Raw genomic sequence first — 23,636 nt, 5'->3', positions numbered from 1 at the left:
ACTGAATGAGATGCATTAGAATATGAGAAGGGAAGGGAAAATGGTTTAAGGGCAGGAAGGGAAATCTGAGGAGCTAAACGTGAGGAGAAGGGGTATGGTAACAGCACTGAGGAGTAATGAAAGTACTGGGTTTATATCTTTTCGTGTTTGCATTAGCCTGGTTGGAGGCTCTATGCTGTTTGGATTTTGTAAAAGCCTGATGTAACAAATTGAGAGAAACGAAGAGCGGGAGAAGTAGGTAGGAAGGAAGAATGAGAGAGAAAATAGGAAAGAACTAGCACAGGTGGAGAGAGAGGAAGTCTGTGGCAGTCTACCTTGATTTCTCTGGGGTCCACTCTCTAACGCACACACTAACCATGTTCCCCACTCTTATCATGCACATTTTTCTCATCCTGATTGGGGAGGTGTGAAGAAAATCTCTTCCTTCCTTTTAGCCCTTCACCAAACACACAGACGCCTTTGTTAAGATGGGTTCTGATAAGAAGTAAAGAGAGGGGGGCCTGCTGGCTTTCTCCAGGCAGAACAAAACAGGAGAGCTGAGAAGTTGTGTGTGTTCATTTGTGCATGAGCGTGTATGCATGGAAAGGAGTTCAGCAGTGCATTGCCTACTCTTTCAAAACTTCTTTTGGAACCCTTCTTTGTTTTCAAGCCCCCACCCCCAACACACACACACACCCCCTGTCTTTCTCAGGACTTCTGACTTGACTGACACTGCAATCATAATGTACTGATTCAGATTTAACACACACACTGTTGGCTGTAGGATCACAGAGAGACTTGGTCCTTACTTGGAATCTGCCACAGGGCATTGGCATCTTAAAATATAAATAAACAGTTTTCCAATGATGGAATCATCAGGAGAATTTTGATGCCCTGCACCTTTAGTTTGATCCGACTAGGGAAAGTCATGGTGTAGGACTTCTTTCAGAACTTTTTATTAGGGGCGACAGTATAAAAGATGTATGTAGCTTTCAGGCCTGAAAGGTGAAGCCAGTGCAGAAGTGCCTTAAACCTGCCTGTTGTATAGAAGACTGTGAATATAAGTTTTTGGGAAAATAGATCTTTAGAGACTTTCCTGATAAGTTTACGGGCTGATTTGCTGTTTCAGAGGAGGATTATCTGGGGTAAAATTTTAGTCAAGGTTTAGTGTGGTCATAAGTTTTCTTCTTTGGGCTTTGGCTGCTCGCTTTAGGGGTCACTACGGTAGATTTATTAGATCCTATTCATAGCATCCTCCTCTGTTACACCAACCCTCTGCATAACATCCTTTACTACAGCCACAAACCTTTTTTGGTCCTCTTCCTTCCCTCCTGCCTGGCAGCTCTGTATTAAAATTCTTTTCCACACGTGTCCAAACCATCTCAGCCTTGCTTCTGTAATTTTGCCTGAATCCACTCAACCTGAGCTGTCCCTATGATATCCTCATTTCTTAACATCAGAGGTGGCAAAAGTACCTACATTCTGTACTCAAGTAGAAGTACAAATACTAGTTCTAAAAAATTAGTTAAGTAAAAGTTGAAGTACTGATTCAACTTTTTTACTCAAGTAAAAGTACAGTTTCTGAAATGGACTCAAAGTAAGAAAGTAAAAAGTAGCTCTTTGGAGGATGTCTCTACCAGCTATTTTTTTTGGTAAAGCTAACTGAACCTTGTGCTAAATTAATGTAATAATAAAATAATATTAATAGATGGGAATACAGACTTAATATTCTAGTCTGTTTTTTAATTCTAATTGTAGGCAGCTTGAATCAGAAGAAAAAGAAAAAAAAAAATGGCTCTATTTTCTGTTGCTTACGTTATAGAGGGTGACTTTGCCTCTAAACAGGAAAATGAGCACAGTCAGGGGTTACAGTGGGCATCAACCCTAAAATCAATTGTAGTGGCTCAGTGCAAGGAAAAGAATCACTACTCACAATATATAAAAACAGAGCTTCAGTAGATCTTTTTAGTGTACAAGCTGTGATCAGCTGACCTGCTGCTCTTTGTGGATTTATAAAATTGAATTGAGCCAGATGTCAGCAGATGTTTCATGAGTTGTCCTGGCCAATTTCCATTCTATATACTGACAGTACACTGTTTATGCTGTCTTTATATTAGACAGTATACGGCTGGTATGAAGCATCATCAGCTAAAGTTCATATTAACTTCTGCTACATTTCATGTAATCAAACTTTAACCATGACCCCACAGCCACTGTGCACCAGTCCAACACACTGTTGTTTACTTTAAACCCATCACAGTACAGCAAACTAACCTGTTCATCCTGCATTAACCTGCAGAGTATATTCATGCAATCTTTAAATAATACAGTTAGTCTGCCTTACTGTGTTTTGCAGCACGTTTCACAATATGAAAAAACAATTTCATACATACAGATGCAATATCTGATTTACTGATCACAACCACATTGACTTCCTCTTACAATCATGAGCTCTTCACAATAAAACAGAATACTTGAGAAAGTGAACCATATGTAATGCAAATGCTCTTTTAAACTTAAACACATTGTACTAATATTAAAAGAAATCCCAAAATTTTTTAGAAATGAAAACACCTGAAAGGAAGCAACTCGAACTGGCCTCTGGCACACCTGGGCCAAAACTCGGCATTAGTATCCCCCTCACTCAGTGAGTCTGCGGGTTAGGTGAACCTCGCATTTTTGAAGCACATTGAAGGAAATAAACGGTTGAATCAGGAGTTCATTCCAGAAACGTACCAGGATGTCAGGAATTACACTAGTGGGCTCTGGTGGCAGATCACTCAGACAGACACAGTTGCAGTGAAAGCAGGTTTATTTACAGTGAGGACGAAATGATAAACATAACACTGGAACGAGAAAGCACGCTGAACGGGAAACAAACTGTTTGCCACACGTTTACTACAGTCTTGGGCGAGGTATGTAAGGATGGAGACCGAAGCAGGGACGGAGTGGACCAGTGGCAGTGCAGGTGAGCAGGCTGAGGTCTGGAAGAGATGAACTGAGGTAGTATGGAAAGGTAGGCAGAGATGACAGGCTGAGAGCTGGGCAGTGAGCGTCACGATCAGTGAATGTCCTGCTAATCAAAGTTGTACATAACAGACAGTTGACGTGTTACCACTTAAGACTGAGACAATAATCCAGCACCTGAGAGCGGTCACGCTGCTCCTTAAATAGCCTGCCAGATGACGCCCGATGCGCCGCAGGTGCGTCGGAGAAACCCCCGATTTGTTTATAAAGAAACTAACATAGTTAACACTGACAGACAGACAAATCTCACAACTATACTGCTGTTTTTTTTTCCTTTTGCCGTCAGTCTTTTTTTTTTTTTTTTTTTTTAAGTTCGCTTGTTTCGCAAGTACTTTCAGCTTGCAGGAAAGAGTGTACCCTTGTACAAAGCCAGGTTCAGTGGAGGAAGGAACCACCTTCTACATCACATATAAAACACATTTCTGAGATTTCAGGTTTGGATCTATGTAATTCTGGATCTACAGTTGGTGAAGAAAGTTGTAATGTGACAAATCAGCTATTGCAGCATAAATCTGATCACAGATGGTCATCAGTTCTTATGTTTAAACCTGACTCCCACCTCTGTTTAGGTTCATGCAAACACAGTTTTGGACTCTGTAATAGAGAATATGCTTTGGGAATACATTTTTATTCCGTCTCCGGTTGAACAAGTTTACTTGCTGGTTTCATGCATCCAGAATTTTCAGTCCAAGCATTTTGTGAACGTCATACCAGATTTGAATTAAGTGCAACAGAATGATGTTGTCAGATTTTGTAGGTATTTGTCAAGTACGGTGCTGTGGCAGGCAGGATGAGGACCCAAATGCAGGACTCAAAACTCAAAAGAATTGACTAAGGGAGGCAGCTTTAATTAAGGGACCATGACACTATTAACCTGGAGATCCATTTATAAACAAATTCACTGGCAAGTTTCTCTTTTGAAAGAATCCTGATCCATTTGAGTCCACACAGGGATCCATCAGCCTAAAAGAAAGATGCGATAAATTGCAACTGGGCAATTAAATAAACTTTTTTAATGTTGGGTAGTTGAAGCCTCCCCATATTTATGATCCCAAGTTAACTTTTCAAGGGAGACTCTTGATGTTTTACCCTTTCATAGAAACTGTCTGACAACTAGTGATTCTTTTGGGAAAAAAAAAACAAAACAAAAACAAAAACAAAAACAAAAAAACAACTTGACTAAAAAATTTTTTACAGTTGTGGTAAAATTTAAATTTTGATACAATTAACCTTCAAGTTAACTTTGTATTCTGAAATACCAGTGGAGGCATTAACCAATGTCTGTAGCTTAACAAGGGACTTACCAGGGTCTGCCAAGTAAAGAATAATGTCATCTGCCAGGAGATTTTTTTTTTTTTTGTTTCTGTTATCTATTTCAAAGCCTTTTATATCAGGCTCCCATCTGATCGACACTGTCAAAGGCTCAACACCTAAAACAAATAGTGCCGGGGACAGAGGACAACCCTGTCGACTTGACCTGTTCAGCTGAAATCCGTGCATTAGTGGCAGGCTTCGCCCGGGCCTGAACAAATATGGCCACTCCAGTCTGTCAGAGGCTTTTTGGCATCACGAGTTACTGCTGTACTGGGCTCTACTTGGATTTTGAAAGATTGACATTGTTAAAAAGGTTACAAATTGTTAGATAGTGAGCGATTATGAATAAATACATTTTGATCCTGGTGTATCAGGCGTGGCAAATACTTACCAAGCCTGTTAGCCAGTGCCTTAGAAATTAATTTATAGTCAGTGTTCATAAAGAAATAGGTCAATATGATGTGCATTTGTTGGGTCAGCAGCCAGTATGTTGAAATTCCTTTACAAGTTTAGAAATTTCTTTGTCCAATTCTTCTATTGTTTGCATTTGCATTATATTTTTTAATACTTTTTGTTAATGATATTATTTGACCTTTCAAATATGCTTTTAATGCGTCTCATAGTATGAAGCGGTTGGGAGCGAAAGCGCGATTGGTTTCACAGATCTGATCTCTAATAAATTACAAAGAAAAGAGGTTTTTGGAGAATTGTGGGATTTTAGGGCTGTCTGTATAAAATAGCATTTTTTTATGGAATCAAGATAGACGAGGTCAAAGCTGAGTGGTCGGACAGGATCCTGGGCAGCTATGGAGTATCCAGTGTTCTGTTGTGTCGAAACAAACAAAACCGATCTATTCCAATATGGGAATTACGCAAACAAGAGCAGAAGGCCACAGTTATTTGGAATGGTTTTAAACTGGATACAGTTGTAGTTGATTTGTCCAAAATAGGAACTAGAAAAAAGGTTATATCATTCCCTACCAGTATGTTTTGCTGTCCTTCTGCTATTATCAGAAGAATATCTTGAAATAAGGAACTATGACCATAACTGGGTTGTATTAATTTAGGGACGGTCCATTGTTCTGAATAAATTTCACAACTAACTAATCAACCAGAAGGGTCAATTAAAGTTTCTTTTATTGTCAATGGAATATTTTTATTTATCAGTATAGCCAGAGCTCTGGCTGTAGAATTAAATGAAGATGACATAACATGGCCTATCTACTCTGTGTTCTATTGCAGTAAGATGGGTTTCTTGTATAAAGGGAACATTAATTTCCATTTTTCTTAACTGGTGTTTTGGAGGAAGGAAGGCTCAGGGTTTAAGTAGTCATCATCATGGGCTCATCCGATTAGAATGAGAATAAGCGGTCATCAATCATTTGTAGGTTTTGTCGTTTTATTGAATAATGGGTAAAGGAAAGACACACATGGACTGCTATCTCTAAAAAGGACAAAGTATGATTTAAGTAACTCAAAATAATACATGAACTCAGGAGACTCAAACAGAAACTCACCTCAGCTGCCGCCCCATGTGGGAGTGAAGAAAGAGTGAGGTCTAGGTGAGTGCAGTCCTTAGATAACGAGTGACAGGTGAGTGCAATTAAGGCCAAGCACCACACCCAATCAAAGGTGAGGAAAAGAAACAGGGTGCATCTGGTGAAGTGAATGTGCTGAAAGGTGAGCCTTTACAACAGCTGGTTTAAAACTTTCTTTTAACTGGTCCATTCAGCCCGTTTACATTAAAACTAACAAAGTTTATATTCTTATTCATCAATAACAAAAATGAAACTCCACAGAGTATAATAAGCTCTCTGAGAGTCCCCCATGAATGTAAAAAAAACGTCTCCTTTAGCAAAAAAGCAACAGTAGGAAAAAAAACCCCAGCATTCAGTCATCGGATCATAAGAATGGCGCTCTCATTCTTACGCTCAGCCCTGTGTTTTTTGAGGAAGGAATAAACACTGTTGCTATTTTAGCATTTATAGATAATTTTCCAGCACATTTTTTTCACTGAGGTTTCTAAACTGGAAGTTGGTCTTTAAATTATTGTTTTGATTTTCTTTGTACAAAATAAATAAGTGATAGAGAAAACACAGTTCAGTTAAACTGTAAGAGTAACCTGTGTTAAACTTTGTGTTGCTGCCTTCTTAATATTCATTTCAAGCTGATTGCCAGGTTTTTTTCCACCAACTAAAAAACTGCCAGTGTGTTGAAAGTCACTTAAATGTATCTGCTCTCTGATTCCCAGAGTTATCCCTGTCCTTGTCCATCAGGGGGGCCTCCTCTGCTTAGCTGTTTTCATACATGAAATCCTACCTCTGTTAGGAGAATCACTTCTGGACATTATCCACAGTTGTCATTTCTGCCATGTAGCAAACAGCACCGCTTCAGACTCTTTTTCACTACTGGAAGCACACTGTAGGGTTTAGGCAAGGGTGTAGCCTGAGTGTGGATGAGCATGGACACGTGATGCCCACTCACTTGATGTGAATTGCTGTAATTTCCTGTCATTTTGTTTAATGTATCTGTTTCATTACTGTTACAGTTAAGCTATCTATTTTCTCTCTAGTAACATAGCAACTTTGTGTTTGAAGTAAATATTTTAAAGAATTATTGGTTTGATTAGGTATTATTAATTCATTTTCTCTTGTTATTTATTTGGGTGTTTCAGCATGAATGATACGCAGTAGACAGGTTGCCAGCCTGTCACAGAGACATAACCATTTACACTCACATTCACACCTATGGGAAATTTAGAATCATCAGTTAACCTAACCCTACTAACTGCATGTCTTTGGACTGTGGGAGGAAGAACCCCCGCAAACATGGGGAGAACATGCAAACTCCACACAGAGAGGCCCTGAACTCAAACCCGAATCGAAAGCAGACCTTCTTGCTGTGAGGCAACAGTGCTATCCACCGCACCACCGTGGTTGCTTTTGCCTATGTAATTTGATTTCAGTAAGAGCAGTAGAGACTACTTTCGGCTGCTCGCTTAGGGTCTCCACAGCAGGTAGATCCATATGTTTGACTTGGCAGATTTTTACATCAGATGCCCTTCCTGGTGCAATCCCCGCTCGTCCTGGCACTGAACAGAGAGCTTTTGCTTGCTAGATGAACATTGCCTTATGTTTAATAAAAGCAGTACCATGTGTCTTTTAGGGCTTGGGTATTGTTTCTGGGCAGCGTTCGTACTAACAGAGGCAGACTGGCTTCGTTCTGTGGGATTACAGGAGGCACGGTTGTGCCAAACCACAGCGTAGTAGCTCTGCCACCCTGCCTGGCCAAAACCACAAGATTCCCCAGAGGCACTGTGGCAGCTGCTGTGATCACTACTGGCTTCAACAGTGGGAGGACAACATCTCTTGAGTTACTGAACCGCACTGACAAAGACATGGGTTTATGGAATCTGGACCCTGACATTTGCATACTTACCGCATGGTTGGGACAGAGTGGGAATGCTTTCTTGTACAAACATTTTTCTTATATTGCCCTAGTTTGTTTTGTATTCTATTGTGAACTTGACTGTGTGTGGGTCTAGAATCAGCATCAGTATTTTTTATGTATATTTAATTCTGAGCTCAGAAAAGGATTGTAGTTCACTGGGCATGTGAAAGACACCACTGTGTGTGTGTGCCGTGCAGAGAGGAGGAGAGAACAGTTAGCCAATTTACACGTATAAAAGCAGACTGATTAGAGAGTCAGTAGAACTGTAGGTACAGAGAAAAGGCTTCCGCTGTTGTTACACGTGCTAGAACTGCAAAATAAACTCCCAGGTGTGTGTCTCTGCATTATAGAGGGTGGATAGTGGTACCGTAATAATTGCATAATGCATTAATTTCCCCCTCTGCTGATCTTATAGGAGACACGGAAGGTTAGAGTATGGAGACTCCAAAATGCATTTTTTTCCCAATGCACTAACTCCCTGAAATGAGTGTTTGTCAGTCTTTTGGATGTTTTCCACATATTTCCAGGAAAAATCATCTTCAGTCTGTACTTGGTAAAAAGACAAAAATTAGAATATTCAGAAGAAATATAGCAGCATTTTCTTTGAAAAGCCTTCTTCATTTTTCGAGAGAATTGCCGTGATATCAGTTGAAAGCTTTAGTCAGATTGCTAAAGCCAGATCCAAAATTTTTTTTTTAGCAAACCAGTGAAATCCAATAACTGCTATAATATAAGCATCTTTGCATCTCTGTATGAAATAACATTGTGAGAAATCTGAGTGATATATGAAATGTTACATAAAGGATCTTTTCCATTCCAGGGTCACCGCTCCTTCTTTTTTGCCAATCGGCGTGACGTGCGATTGGTAGATGCAGATGGGGTCCGAGGGGGAGTCCGCCATCATCGTGAGTGACCTGGAAGATGCAGCAGCTGTGGACTTCTTGTATTCTGAACGTCTGATATTTTGGACGGATGTCAGTGAAGAAGCCATCAAACAGACTCACTGGAATCAGTCTTCTAACTGTAAGACTACACACTGTTTACTTTTAATTTCATTTCATTTCATTTTATTTATTTATTTCACACTTGGTACAATAGTTCAAACAAACCAACCACACTTCTTCTGCTTGGTGAGGACTTTCTCGTAAAAAGCTAAAATAACTATTGCTGCATGTGTTAATGATTTATTGAAATATAAACCCTTTTTCATGTAACAGTTTCAACTGAGTTTTTTTTTTAACCTACAGCCCTTAAAGAGGCACTAGGAACAGGCCAGACTGTGGTAGTATCAGGGTTAGACAGTCCTGATGGGCTGGCCTGTGACTGGTTGGGTAAAAAGCTCTACTGGACGGACTCAGAGACCAATCGCATTGAAGTGGCCAACCTAGATGGAACCTCAAGAAAGGTGTTGTTCTGGATGGACTTGGACCAGCCCAGGGCGATCGCTCTCAACCCTGGCCAACGGTAACAAAATACACGCAGAAATGTGCAAAGATGTGTCTGACACCACTTATTTTTTGTTATTGAATGGATCAGATATTGTGTGGGGGTGTAGGCTATGCAAAATATCCTCACAATCAAACCACAGACCAGATTCTACATCAAATTAATAATTGGGTGTAAAACTGATATGGATATCAAAAATCTTCTCTTTTTTACATTTTATAACCATGGAAGTAGCTAGCTAGTTTCTTGGCTCTACTGATTCTGCTGATTTGATCTTTTATAGCTCATATTGTCCCCAGTGAAACTGGGGAGCTCGCTATTGTTGTTCAAAAATACATCTAATGTTGTTTTTGTGGGAAAAAAAAAAACTTGTACTGTTTTTTATGATTATATTGACCTTATAATGAGTGGGGGGATGATGGAAAATGAGTCTGGCTGGGTGAATTAATGACAGGGCAAGCTGAACACAGAGATAAACACGTTTGGGGCACTAAGAAATAGCAATTCATCTAAAAAAAAAAACTAAAAACACTGATACGGTGACAGTGACACAGTTTTTATAATTTTACCTCTATATGCTACCACAGTAGATTAGCTTAGATCAAATATTCAGAGAGGATGAGAATCATTCTTTACCACACTGGGTTACTGAACAATTGAGCTAAGAGCAGCTGAAAATGTTGCTGGAAATGCTGCACATACACAGATAAAAAAAAAAGACAGGTAGGCAAAGCTTTCTTATCCAAAGAGTAAAGAGTAAAATTGTCAATGGGTCCCAAATGTACACAGAAGGTGTTCTTTGCCTCTGTTCTTTGGCTGTAATGTAAGAAGTCACAGGGTTTCCAACCCAGACAGGTTGTGTCCCATTTAGGAGCTTTATGGTTTGCACTTTACTTTCACTGTTTTAATAGGTTTAAGAACCAAAACTGCTTGGTTAGGTGTAGGAAAAAGAAGTTTACATTTTAATATGTTTGTCTGAAACAGGTTTCTCTTGTAAATTAGACATTGAGTTTCAATGGGAATACCTGTATAAATAAAGGTTAAAAAAAACCCTGCTAAACAGCGCCTTGTTCATACAATTAGGTCCTTAAGTGTATGGATAGTGACACCTTTTTTTTGTTTTTGTTTTTGCTTTTGCCTTTAATTCAAGGCATTAAGAACATTTTTTATGAACTACAGCCATTTTTATACAAAGTTCCCCTTTCAGAGGCTTGTTTTTTTTACATTTTTTTTATTATGACAAAACAAAATGCACCTGAGAACATCAGACGACACAAGGAAAATGTTGCAGGTAAATTCAGTCTGACTAGAACAGTGGAGCTGGAAATCACATTTCTTGTTATTGCATTAAAGGTATTTGACCTTTTTATGTTTAAATGTGTTTTTCCCTTAAATACACAATTTTACTGAGTTGACTCCTAAATCATCTGTGGGATCTCTGAAATCATTTTCTTTAACTTGCATTATGTACCTTTCACAGTAAGAACAGTTTTTCACCACAGGCTAAAAAACATGTCAATAACCGAAAAAGTTAGATCGTCAGTGTGCACAGATAACATTTTTTATAGAGCACGAGAACCACAGGGTGTTTCTGTGTTGGAGTTTCAGGCCAATTTTTTCCATTTTAAAGAAAATAATCATTGGTGGTGTGAGAAAAGATGAAACTCAGGCAGGTTGATTAAATTCTTATGAAGCATCTGCATTCACATTACAGTGCCAGTGAAATGTTACTACAGGTGGGGTCATTGAATCTGTAGTATATATACAGTATATATATGGAATCATGTTTTAAAAAACATAAATGACCACACTGAGATGCAAAGACAATATTGTATATATACACATTATTCCCAGGTTTCTCATTTCAATTCTTTAGCTACAGTTGCAGGAGTTTAAGAATAGTTTTTGTACAAATGGACTGGCATTTATAATGCTTTTCTATTCATACTGACCACTCAGACTTCTTCAGACTGCAAACCACATTAACCATCGATTCATACGTGCCTTTTATTTATTAGCATATTTAGTAGCATATAGATATCAAGTCAGTATAATTAGAACAATTATTAAAACAAACGAAAAGTACAAATTTAACTTTAGTTATTTACTTCACTGAAGCAAGTTATCCAGTATTACATATCTGTGAAAGGGGAACTATAAAAACTTGCACCTTTCCTGAAATTTTTCTTTGTGTAACTTAAAATTTAAAACTTGCTTCCATCAGTGGAGGTTTAGATTAAGCAAAATAACTCCAAACCCTGACAGTAACAACATATTTATAAGACGGGATAAGGTCCTGATGGCGCTCAGGATTTTCCTGTTACCAACAGAACGTTTATCATTCAAACCAAAAAGTTATATTTTGATATCGTCCACCAACAAAAAACTTTTCCACAAAAAAACAACTAACTAACTAATTAACTAAATAAAAAATAAATAAATAAAAAAAGAACAAAACCCTTTTGGTTTTAATGTTATGTGTATGAGTGATATATTTCTTTGCTTTTCCCTTCAGCTACATGTACTGGACAGACTGGGGGGAGGAACCCAGGATCGAGCGTGCTGGCATGGATGGCAGCAACAGGTACAGTAACTACATAAGACTGCACTCAGATCTTCTGTGTTTACAGTAGTATAATAGTTGTAGTTTTATTTTTGTAGTGTGGACTTTTTGTTAGAAAAAAGTTACATTAAAAAGTTTTTAAAAAAAAAATCTCAATTCTAAGCATCTCTGTCTTGTAACAGGAAAGTAATAGTGAATGAGGACATTTACTGGCCCAACGGTCTCACCATAGACCTGGTGGAACAGAAGTTGTACTGGGCTGATGCCAAACTCAGCTTCATTCATAGAGCCAATCTGGATGGATCGGCACGGTATGCAGCTTTATATCTATCTGCGTGTGTGTGTGTGTGTGTGTGTGTGTGTGTGTGTGTGTGTGTGCGTGTAAAAGACTGTCTTAGAATGAATTTAAACCAAGAGTGTAATGATGTATGCTTTTCCTCCTTTCTTTTCATTCAGTTCAGTATATGGGGATCCATACAGTATATGGGGATCCATATACTGTAATCCAAAACCTCAGACAGTGGTTCTTTTACTGTTATGAGTATGCTAAAGACTTCCCTAATCTTGTTTTCTGAAACATACAGCTCTGTGTTTGTGTGCACAGAATCCTTATCCACCTGTTTTATAAGCCTTCTGTTTATGAGGGACAACCAATCTAAGGTAGACCAGGAGACCTAATCTAATGGTGAACCCTCCATCTCTGCAGCTTACTTCTTCAAATGTATTCTTTCAGTCACTACCCACAGCTTGTGACGTAGGTGTCTGAGAAATCGACAGCATCAATTTCACGCTCATCTCTCTCTTTGACACTTCAGACCCGTAAAGCATTTTACATTACCGCAGACCCTGACTGTTGTTCTGGTCCACTGGTGAAAACTACACTGCGAAGACAATAAGCCAGTATAACCAAATCCCCTTTTGTTGCCTCTTACTGAGTGCAACTTTAGAGTGGAATAGAGGCTAGCCCCTCTCCAGGAGACTGGTTTCAAACCAAGCTTGTGCTTTGAGATGAGCCCAGTTATGTCAAGCCAATATCTCTCAACCCCATGCCCCAACCCTACAATAATTCAGAGAAAACAGCACTTTGTTGACAGTAGGAAGGAAAAACTCCCTTTTAACAGGTCGCAGCAGACGGCTGCTCCTCCCTGGGCCTCGTTCTGCAACCTGTTGGGGGAGGAGAGGCAGACAGGACAGATGCACTACATGCATTAGGGGTTAAATTAGAGGTGCAGGAAACAAGGAAAGTACTGCAACTTTTAATGACAGCAGTGTGCTACAGCATGATGACGCTCACTTAGAGCAGACATGGAAGCTAATTCAAATAAATTAGATGAACATCACCAATATTTTTTTTTTCAGTGTATCTTGCCAAAGTTAGAAGATCAATGTTTAAGTTGAGGATGTCTTTAACATATACATTCCCTGTCTCTGTCTTATCACTGGTATTTATTGATTCTTGGTACCCAAGGCATCAGTATTGAATTAGAAATAGAAAACCCTAGCTCAGTCTAGCACTGATTTGAAGCACTATTGACATTTTATGTGAGAACAATATTTGTTACTGTACAAGATAGATGAGATTTACTGATGTCTTACTTCATATAGTTCTTTCAATTGTCAACAGTCACCTATTATGACAGTATCTCTTTAATTAAGGCAGAAATAAAACATGCTTTTCAAAATTCTTAATCAGGATCAAGAATAAAAACATCAACGATCAGCAAATAATGCTTTGAGTTTTCACTGGGAACAGAAAAATGGAGGTGGGAAGTGAAAAATAGCTGCACAGACCGAATAAAAAAAATAGATGGAATAGTCCAAGACAAACAGAGCTGTGGTGTAGATTCCCCAGTCAAAACACACACACGCGCGCGCGCACACACACACACACACACACACACACACACACACACACACACACTGCATTTTGCTCACAGCTCAGGATTTTCTTTTGTTTCTTTTTCCTTCTATCGGCCTTTTTTCTCCACATATGCTCTTTAACTCTTTTTCTCTTTTTGTTTCCATCCAAAAAATGAATGTACCAAATAGTGCACTGTAAAGCACACATAACTGTTAGTTACTATATTATATTACTGATAGTTAGTTAGCCCACCAACATTCAGTCCATCTGTAAAAGATTTCCAGTTACTGACCTTTTAAACATAGTTAATGGAATTCGACCAGATGTAACAGAGCACTGGGAAAATAAGGACTGGAAAAAACAAGGAGAAGGGACTAGAGAAACAGACATACTTTCTTTAAGAGAAACAGAAACAGTGCTCATCTTAATTTCCTGGTTTGATAAAATCCTGCCCATCCCTGAACATAGATCCTGGATTTTTGTGTGTCACAGGATTTACCAGCACTGCTTTGGATTGATGATGTTTCTGTCTAGAACAAGTCACACAGGCCTTTTACTTGTAACTGTAGAACTTGTAGTAATTATCAGAGTGGATAATGTTTGTCTGCAAATGAATTTCGGCTCACGCCCTCAATTACATACAAAAGCTGGACAAAGCTTTGAAATCTGGAGTTAGTTACATTTTTCCTGTTTCCTAATGCACACACACACAAACACACTCAGGCATGTAACTAAGGATGACGAGTGGTTACAGACAGTCCTTTGTGTTTTCTTTATGTTTTTCTTTACATGATTGTGTTTCAGAAATGAAACATTTATTCCTTATCAGCGATTCCTCAAACACTTCTCCACTTTTTGTTTTCTGTAGTTTTTTGATATTAACGATAGAGTTGGTGAGGTTGCACCTGAATGTGCCGTTATGTGGTGCAGATATTTATGTTCTAAAGAGGACAGTTTCATTCCTACATTGCCTCCACTGAACCAAAATTTCATTTGAACACAAGAGTTTGCAGTTCTGGTCCTAAGAATCCTTTTCTTGTCTTTGGTCTTCAAAATTGTTTGACTGAGCATTTCTATGGTTTGAGAAATATAGTCCCGTGAGTCATTGGTAAGATCAGTTAAAGTGTTAATGGAAGTACAGCTAAATTTGCAAACATGAATACTAACACCAATGTTGATTTTAAGTACATTATAGAACAAACCAAAAAAAAAAACACTAAATCAAGTTGTTTATATTTATTCATTAATTCCGTGTATCAGCATTTCTAAATGCATTTTTAATAACATGAATTAATAAGCTTTTATTTCATCCTGCAGTGAAACAGTGGTGGAAGGCACCCTGACCCATCCTTTTGCCCTGACATTGTCTGAGGAGACATTATACTGGACCGACTGGCAGACTCGTTCCATCCACGCCTGTAGCAAACACAGTGGAGACAAAACCAGAGAGATCCTCAGTGGGATTTACTCTCCTATGGACATACAGGTTCTGGAGCCCTACCGCCAACCAGACAGTACGTGTTTCAGACTGTTTTACATTTGTGTTTGTAGATTAGGTTTGTAGGTGGAGTAATTCTGGCCAATTTTGATCTACTTTCTGGTAATTATTTAATGATCTCTCTGCTTATTCTCCCCCCAACGTGTATTTTTGTTGCAGTCCAGACACCATGCAGTACCGATAATGGAGGCTGCAGTCACCTCTGCTTACTCTCTCCAGTTGAGCCTTTCTATAGCTGCGCCTGCCCCACTGGCGTGCAGCTTAAACCAGACAGAAAGACATGCAAACCAGGTATGGATCCATTTACATTACTATAACCTCAGAATAAACCAAACCTTTTCTTCTCCTGTCCATGTGTCAGAGTGTTCTTGGGCAAAATACTGAACCCCAAGTTACCCCCAATGTATCCACTAGAGAGAGAGCGACAGAATGGACGTGTAGTTAAAAGTGCTTAGGTACGGATAAAAGCACTGTATGAACGTGTGTGATTGGGTGGATGAGACCTGTGGTAGCATGTGTTTTTACTGCTCAAATTGAGTAGAAATTTGCTATAGAAGTATTAGTCTACTTACCATTTGTTGTAAAGGAATGGCTCTATTCCTTCAGTTTTAGTTTTTAAGTTTAGTTTTTGTACTGGGTCTGTTTGTCCATTTTCTCTATTCTTTGGGATTCTTTATTTTTGTCTGGGGTGTTTGCATGTCACATGGGAACCAGGGGTAGGATAGGCTGCATTTTTTAAAATCAAATTCTGCTTAATTTTACATTTTTGTTTGTTCCCATACCACCTTGGCTTGTTCCATTGTTGGTCTGCATATAGGAATGAAGTAGATTTAGTTGTTTATCACAGATAAATTCAGTAATTTATCATGAAAATTCATTATGCGTGCCGTGCACAAAGAAAAAATTAATGTAATACTTTTTCAAATGGTAGTTATCAATAATAGTTGCTTCAGGATAGATATATTATTAGATTGTGACTCCAACACTCAAACAGTTTCCTATTTGCAAGAACTTTGTGCAATGGGGAAGGATTCCCTTTTAAAAAGAAGAGACCTTTGGCAGAACCAGGCTCAGAGGGGCATCTGGTGTGATCGGACTGGGCGTGAGGGGAAAGAGAAGAGGGAAAAAATTAAAGCATAGAGAGCTAAGGACAAAACACAAACTACTGGAGAGAGTAGACAAAATATATAAATATATAAATAAAATTAATTCCGTTGAACTGAAAAATTATGTATTGTGTTCTGTAACATAATAATTCTGGACTTTTCTTGTATTTCTGCCACATGAGTAAGTTATTGCCTCCTCAATTCTAAAGGGTTTAAATGTTGCTCATGAGAAATTAGCATATGTGGAGGAGTAATGTCAAATTAATAAAGTTCTAGATATAAGTTATAACAAATTAAAGTTATAGCTTAATCAGAATCTGTGAAACAACAAGCTGTCTATAAGTCTACGAAATGTAGTGAAAAGCTCAGAGAATGGTAGCAATGCTAGCAAACCGTTTAAATAAAAACTTAACGCCATGATCAGCAAAACCATGAAATTTTACTGAATGGACAACAACAAATGACTTCTTTAATAAATATGTGATTGTTTTGAATATGATACCACAGATGAAGGGCAATTAATATATAGTGAGTATAAATTATATATCTAATCATTAATTACATCTTCATATCTGTGCTAACTAGGGCTGGGTATCGTCACTGATTTCTATAACCGATTCGTTTCCGATTCACAAGGTCCTGAATCGATTCGATTTGATTCGATTCAATTTGATTCGATTCAATTTGATTTGAATCTGGGAAATTTTGACAGTCAGAAATATTATAATTCAGATCAGTACATTTACATATTTTTGTATCTATAAAAAGGAAGCTGACACACGCAAGACTTTATCAAAGGTGTGAGCGTCACAGCAGATGCCTTTGTGTCAAAGTAGCTGAAATAAAACACAAAAACATGAAGGTGGTTTTCCTGGCCTGGATTTTATAAAAGTATTCTGCAGTACATCAAAAACGAAAGAAAACCATTAATCAACATATGAACGTTACTTCTGACATTACAGCGGTTTTATTAGAGACACTAAGCGTTTTGCATTTTGCATCATTTTAAAAAGTTTAAATTTGTTCAGTATTGAACGGCAGAAATTAGGTTTTCTTTTCGGAAGTATGTAAAACGAAAAAAAAAACAGCGTCCGACAGCGCTGTAAACAACAGTAGACTTGTGCATAACAAGCAAGCAGAAAACATATTTTTAGACGGGAAACTGCTCTTGAAGTACAGAGAGAGAGAGAGAGAGAGAGAGAGAGAGAGAGAGCGAGCTGTGCATGAAGTGTGGTGGAAGCAAAACAGTAAATGTCAGAGGGAGTTCATGACGATGTTTATGTGAAGCGTAGTTTGGATCTTCTTTTGCAGCTGGTTCGGTCAATATTGTTTGGAGAGAGATAAAACTAACAGCTTTAGAATCAGCGCAAAAAGGGCGTGAACACAAAGCGCGGACCTGCCGAAACATCAGAATCAGCGAGCTGTCGGGTTTCAGCCCCCGACCGTGTCCGTGCCGTCGGGTGAGAAACATCTCACTGATTCTGATCCGCGGGTCGCGCTGTGTGTTTACGTCTTTGTGCAGAATCCGTGTTCCTGCTCTCATTTACTGTCTTAGCTGTTTGGTGGTTGTTGAAATTTTGTGAGGTTTCACCAGAGATTCTGGCGTTTCAGGCAAAATAAATTTATATTAAAAAATCGATTCAGGATTTTAATGAATCGATTTCACGTTATCCAAGCCAGAATCGATTTTAATCGATAAATCGATAATAAAAACCCACCCCTAGTGCTAACCATATTCATTCTATAGTAACCCAGTACTATTTGTAGTTTCCTAGAATAATTAGTGTGTACTCTTGCCGACCCCATTTACCACTGTGTTTGGTGTGTGAAATGTGATGCAGAGTGGGGTGCATCAGCTAGAAAACAAGTAAAATGACCAGTAAAGTGAACCCTGTAGTTTAACAGTTAGCTGACCAGCCACCATGCTGATTCCCATGAGGCTAAAACAATAGAGCTTTATTCTATAATAGCACAACACTGTATTAGAGTTTTCTGTGTCTGTTAGGCTGTGTTATGGGAATGTATTAAATTTGAATGAAGCATGCCAACCAATCACTTAGCCACTGTTGACAATAAAAACAACAATGCCCTATTGTGTCAGGCTGCAGTTTGTGTGTCTGTGGGTGTGTGTGTGTGTGTGTGTGTCTTTGTGTTTTTGTGCGTGCTTCTAATTTGTTTTGCTTGGCTGGTTAAATTGAAGGCGTTTGTTATTGCGCTGCTTGTAGAGAGTGAGAGTGTGTGTGTGTGTGTGTGTGTGTGTGTGTGTGTGTAAGACTGTTTGTTAGGGGTCTTTAAGTGTCTCAAAATGAAGTCAAGCGAAGAGAAGAGTGGAATCACAGATGCTGTCCCTCTTTTCTCTTCATTCTCTTCCTTTATTTATCCCGCCTTGCCTCAGACGTTTAAGTAACGATGAATAACTCTCATTGTAAAATCTGATTGGTGCCAAGGCTGAGAGATGCCAGATTTTGGCTGGTTGTGCAGCTGAAAGAACACAGATTAAAGCTTTTGCTGACACGTTGGAGAAGTGTGTTTTATCTGAGCTTATATTTAGGCTGACATTTGGAGGCCTCAAAAATGAGATTTTACTTCTTAGAGGTTTATCCAGATAGAGTAAAATTCAGCATGGTATGTATTTTGTAACATTCAGTTACATATCTTTATTGTCTGTAGGTTTTGTAATTTATTTTACAGACGTGCTGTACAGTAACTGCTTTGTCTTATGATTTGAGTGAATTGATTTGAAAGATAAATCAAATAGGAAAATAGAAAGAAACACTTTTAACTTTTTATAATCCGAGCACCTCAGAATCAGAGGTGTAAGACACAAAGAAAAATAGTTAATTGTCTCCCATGAGGTGAGTTTGGCTCCTGTTAAATCAATCAACAGCCAAGCACAGTGGAGAATCCCCCAGGATAGCAGAGCCCTTTGTTTCCAGACTGGTTGGAGTAAGGAGGAGGCAAGGAAACTGATAATAGTGCAAGCTTGGCTCAGGCTTGAAATCTTTTTTGACAACAGACAGATTTATATTGGGTTGTGGGCTTTGGCTCCAACCCTGATACCAACTACTCCAACTTGGATTTGCTGGATGGCTTCTTGATATAAATGTTTAAATAACGGAGGCTTTGGAAAATGTTCGATTTTCCAAATGGGAGAGAAATGTCTGATGGGCATTTGTGCATAATAACTATGACTAAACAGCAGATTAGTCCTAGATATGCAGGATAGAAGCCTCCAGCCTAATGCTGTCTCATTGTGTTAAGATACCACTACAGCTAATATTATTAACAATATTAAACATATGTTTTTTGGGGTGGGGGGGTAGGAGTTGAATTTTAAAAGTTCTTTAAATCCATTCACAAAAAGCAAAATTCTGTATCAATTTCCTTCAAGAATCATCTTATTTGATGTCATGGGTTATTGTGGTAGTTTTCAGTGAAACAGTCTGCAGTGTCCAAGTCAGAAGGCAGTACATAACATGCTTCACAAATGACTTGAACTGGGATTTTTGCCATTGTGCCACTTTGTCCTTGTGCTTGGGCGACATGCAAGAATGTTTTGGGTTTAAACCCTGGCTGGGACTTTTTTATGCAGAGTTTGCATGTTCTCCTTATGCCTGCATGGGTTTACTTCAGGTACGCAGTTTATTTCAGGTTCAGCTTCCTCACACAGTCCAAAGACATACAGGTTAAGTTAAATGAGGATTCTATATTAGTCATGGATGTGAAGTAGATGAAGTGCTTGTAGTATATAGAATACATTGCATTATTTCTATAATGTAATAATAAATTACTAATTACTTATTAATAACTGTCTGTCTTGTTTAGGAGCAGAGCAAGTTCTGTTGCTGGCTCGACGGACGGACCTTAGGAGGATCTCACTGGACCTGCCAGATTTCACAGACATAGTACTGCAGGTAAAAATACATAGAAAGATTGACTGCTCCTGAATTACCTGACTTAGGGTTCCTGAGGGTCATTGATGTTCCTCTAATTATGCAGGTTGATAACATTCGCCATGCCATAGCTATAGATTATGACCCAGTTGAAGGTTATGTCTATTGGACGGATGATGAGGTTCGGGCCATTCGACGATCGAGCATTGATGGCAGTAATGCAACGATGTTGGTTACCACGGAGATCAACCACCCAGATGGCATTGCTGTCGACTGGGTTGCCAGAAACCTGTACTGGACTGACACTGGCACTGATCGGATTGAGGTATATCTGATTTGATACATTAGAGATTTTATTTGTTTTTTCGAAATTGACTATGCAAAACTCTAAGTACAGTTTACTCTTATGCTACATGGTTTATATTTAAACAGAATTGAACACAAAAGTCTAACTGGGTCACTTGTAATGCGTGTCTACATAGTTTTGGATCTGTGTGAACCCATTACCAATCAGACTTTTGAAGTTTATGCCTGTGCAATTGACAAGACAGCTTCTGGTGATTATTACTCAAAAAGAAAAGACTATCAAACTATGCAAACAAACCGTTTGAATAAATATAAAAATATGTTGCATTGTTGTGTTACATTATAACATTGGAATGTTATGTGGTGTTGCAGGTTACCAGGCTAAATGGAACCTCTCGGAAAATTTTGATTTCTGAGAACTTGGAAGAACCCAGAGCCATTGTTCTGGACCCTGTTAATGGGTGAGTATTTCAGTTGGCTCTCCCACCTGAACACGGCTGTCATCCGACATACAAAAGTCATCTTATACATATATGAGTTTATAACATGCAAATCAAAAGGCAGTCCCAAGTGTTCCAAGTTGGGAAATATTGATTTTGATGTTGAAAAAAACATATGGCCTAACGACGAAAGAAAGAAAAAACTGTTTTATATCATAACATTACATTTTACAAATAATTGTCTACTGTGAGGAATGTGAAATTTCTTTTGCAAGCTTCAAAAAGAATACCTGCCTAATCTAATATTCTCCTGTCAGTGGAACTAAAATGTTTTTTTTTCTCTTGTTTATTACAGTTACATGTACTGGACTGACTGGGGTGAGCATCCGAAGATTGAGCGAGCCAATCTGGATGGAACAGCCCGGCTGGTCTTGGTCAATAGCTCTCTGGGCTGGCCCAATGGACTGGCTATAGACTATACAGCAGGAAAACTTTACTGGGGAGATGCCAAAACAGATAAGATAGAGGTACGTTCAACAGTTGTCTTTTTCCAGATGAGTGTCAAATTAAAGTGAAATTTCTGGCCTTCTACCTGCATTCACACCTATAACCAATTTAGAATCAACAGTTAACCTAACACACGTGGTCATTGCGATGGCTGGAGCTCAGGCGGTACAGCTATCAACCCACGAATCAGAAGGTTGTTGGTTTGATCTCTGGCTGTTCCAGGCTGTCTTTGGACTGTTTGTAACCCAGAACCTTCTAGTTCATATAAATATCAAACATATACTATGAAATAGTGTTTTAAAGCAGAGAATACTACTCACTTTTCAAAACGAAGTCTTTTCAATGAATCAAATTTGGCTGGAAGGTAATAACACAACATTATTTGGCATGATGAACTTGACTAGAGAGTTGAACATCATTAACCTATCAGGAAGCATTTTTATCCTGATGGGAATGGTGAATGGACTGGTACTTGTATATTGGTACGTATATAGTACTTTTTTAACTTGTACATATTATTACAGCACTTTACTCTAATTATACACACCTGGTCTTACATTCATGCACAGATGAATGCATTGAGGGAAACTCGGTGTTCAGTATCTTGCTCAATGATGCGACTCATATGAAGTCTTTCAGTCATTTTGAATACCCATGGGACAATCTGGACATTATTAGATGCTCCACCATTATTAGGGATAGGCCAAAGGAGGGAATATCTTTAAGTAGAATAGCGTTCACTCCTACAGCAGACTTGAAAAATCAATGCCAGGGCGTAGTGAAGGTGTTTTGCTGACACATGTTGGCCCAATACCTTACTAAAATAGTGTGTTGATTTTTCTTTTTAATTTGTGAACTGTCTTTATGTCTGCTATTTTAATAAACAGCTGAAAAACAACATAAAGAATAAAATGAAGTGGAGAAAGTAGATGTGTGCATGCATGTGCGTTTAAACAGCCACCCAAAGGAATGTAGAATCGTGACTGCATAGGCTTACACACTATTGGGTTAGATCTTTTACATGTGTGGGTTTTGAGCTGTCTGTCCCATTTATAAACAGTGGTGTTAATCCTGTCATTTAATCTTAAAGTAGACATTTGTCAATTAAAAATCCACTTTTTACACAGTTCACAAAAATAATCAGGACTGATAAAATATGCTTCTGAACTAAGACCATTCATTAATTTAAAAAAACAGGAAGAGACATTCCCTCTTTTAATTAATTTTGATTTTCACCTGCCACCTGTTTCCAGTTTGGCTTGTCGTACCCAAGTGAGTTTTCTCCAGAGATAGAGAACTGGTGCCAAGGCAGAGCATTTCAGATTAGATGGGGACATTCTGAGTATTGTAGAGCAGTTAGAAAATATTTGTATTATTGAGTAAACTGGTCATTAATTTAAATTCTCTATCAATTGCTTATTCAATGGTCTAATACAATACCTCAAAACCAAATGCCAAACCAAATGCCAAACCAAACTGGACGACAAGCAGCTGACACAGGTTTTGTACTGGAAGCAGAATGTGGGGACCAGATTGTGACTCACAGATCACTGGGGGTGATGCTTTCTGCCAGTCCAGTGATACGCTCTGGATTCTTAACAGCAGAAAATGGTTCGATGGATGGGTGGAAAAGCTGGTCAGATCAGGACAGTGCTTTAAAAGTTTCACCACTCTTTTACACTTTAACTGTTTTAACTGATTATGGATTGTCCCTCAGGCATGTGTGTGTATATGTACTCCTGTTGTGAAGAGATAAAAAGTGTTTCTACACTGTGGAGCAAGAAAAAAGGCCCCATAATGCAACCAGCAAATTTTAGTGTGATGACCGCAAGAGGGTTAAATAGTAGTTCTGCTTTCCAGGAGATTAATATCATAGCATGTAAGCTCCTCTGAAGTGTTGGAAACATAACTGTTAGCGGTTGTAGCAAGCCTGCCAAACAGCTGAAAGCCTAACAGCACATAGCCTTTTAGCTTCCAAAAGAGAGAACGACAAAAGGCCTCGGCTAAGTGAAGAACTTCTCTAAGAACACTGGAGGAATGCTCTCACTCCCTCAGGTTCCCTCTCTTTGCTTCTCTTCTTTGCCCCCACCCCCACCCATGCCCCTCCTCTGTCTTAGTGTTTTCAACTCTTTTTGTTGGAGAAATCTGACTCCCCCTTCGCCTCCTTCTTTGTGGAAAAAACCCCTCTGAAGTTACCGCGCTGGCCCCCTCCTTTTGAAACGAGCATGTGTTCATGTGAGAAAGCG

The 23,636-nt window shown here is 38.7% G+C and overlaps 1 protein-coding gene and 1 long non-coding RNA gene across 4 annotated transcripts in view; one reads left to right on the top strand and one right to left on the bottom strand.

Moving 5' to 3' along the window:
* Window positions 1–23,636, top strand: part of lrp5 (low density lipoprotein receptor-related protein 5) — a 47,409-nt gene that overhangs the window by 4,537 nt on the left and 19,236 nt on the right. Inside the window, exons 1-11 of one of the 2 annotated variants that reach the window (XM_019361207.2) lie at window positions 5,973–6,000; window positions 8,591–8,793; window positions 9,018–9,234; window positions 11,732–11,800; window positions 11,962–12,090; window positions 14,958–15,154; window positions 15,298–15,429; window positions 20,070–20,158; window positions 20,244–20,462; window positions 20,816–20,904; window positions 21,239–21,410. In XM_019361207.2, coding sequence (XP_019216752.1) covers window positions 8,640–8,793; window positions 9,018–9,234; window positions 11,732–11,800; window positions 11,962–12,090; window positions 14,958–15,154; window positions 15,298–15,429; window positions 20,070–20,158; window positions 20,244–20,462; window positions 20,816–20,904; window positions 21,239–21,410 — 1,467 coding nt within the window. In that variant the 5' untranslated portion in view covers window positions 5,973–6,000; window positions 8,591–8,639. Of the gene's footprint in view, window positions 1–5,972; window positions 6,001–8,590; window positions 8,794–9,017; window positions 9,235–11,731; window positions 11,801–11,961; window positions 12,091–14,957; window positions 15,155–15,297; window positions 15,430–20,069; window positions 20,159–20,243; window positions 20,463–20,815; window positions 20,905–21,238; window positions 21,411–23,636 lie in introns of those variants that run through there. The other variant, XM_005454254.4, reaches the window with a different exon arrangement.
* On the bottom strand, window positions 2,240–5,973 carry LOC109202821 (uncharacterized). Of its 2 annotated transcripts, none has more exons than XR_002062783.1 (2): window positions 5,838–5,973; window positions 2,240–3,055 (listed from the first exon to the last, which is right to left on the bottom strand). It is a non-coding gene; the product is annotated as an uncharacterized LOC109202821 (long non-coding RNA). The 2 variants fall into 2 exon arrangements; XR_003221175.1 differs by having other exon boundaries at window positions 2,240–3,052.

Source organism: Oreochromis niloticus, linkage group LG7, assembly GCF_001858045.2.
Source record: "Oreochromis niloticus isolate F11D_XX linkage group LG7, O_niloticus_UMD_NMBU, whole genome shotgun sequence".
NCBI classification, from domain to species: Eukaryota; Metazoa; Chordata; class Actinopteri; order Cichliformes; family Cichlidae; genus Oreochromis; species Oreochromis niloticus.
Note: the sequence above shows the minus strand (reverse complement) of the source record. Positions and strands in the feature narration are given on the sequence as shown.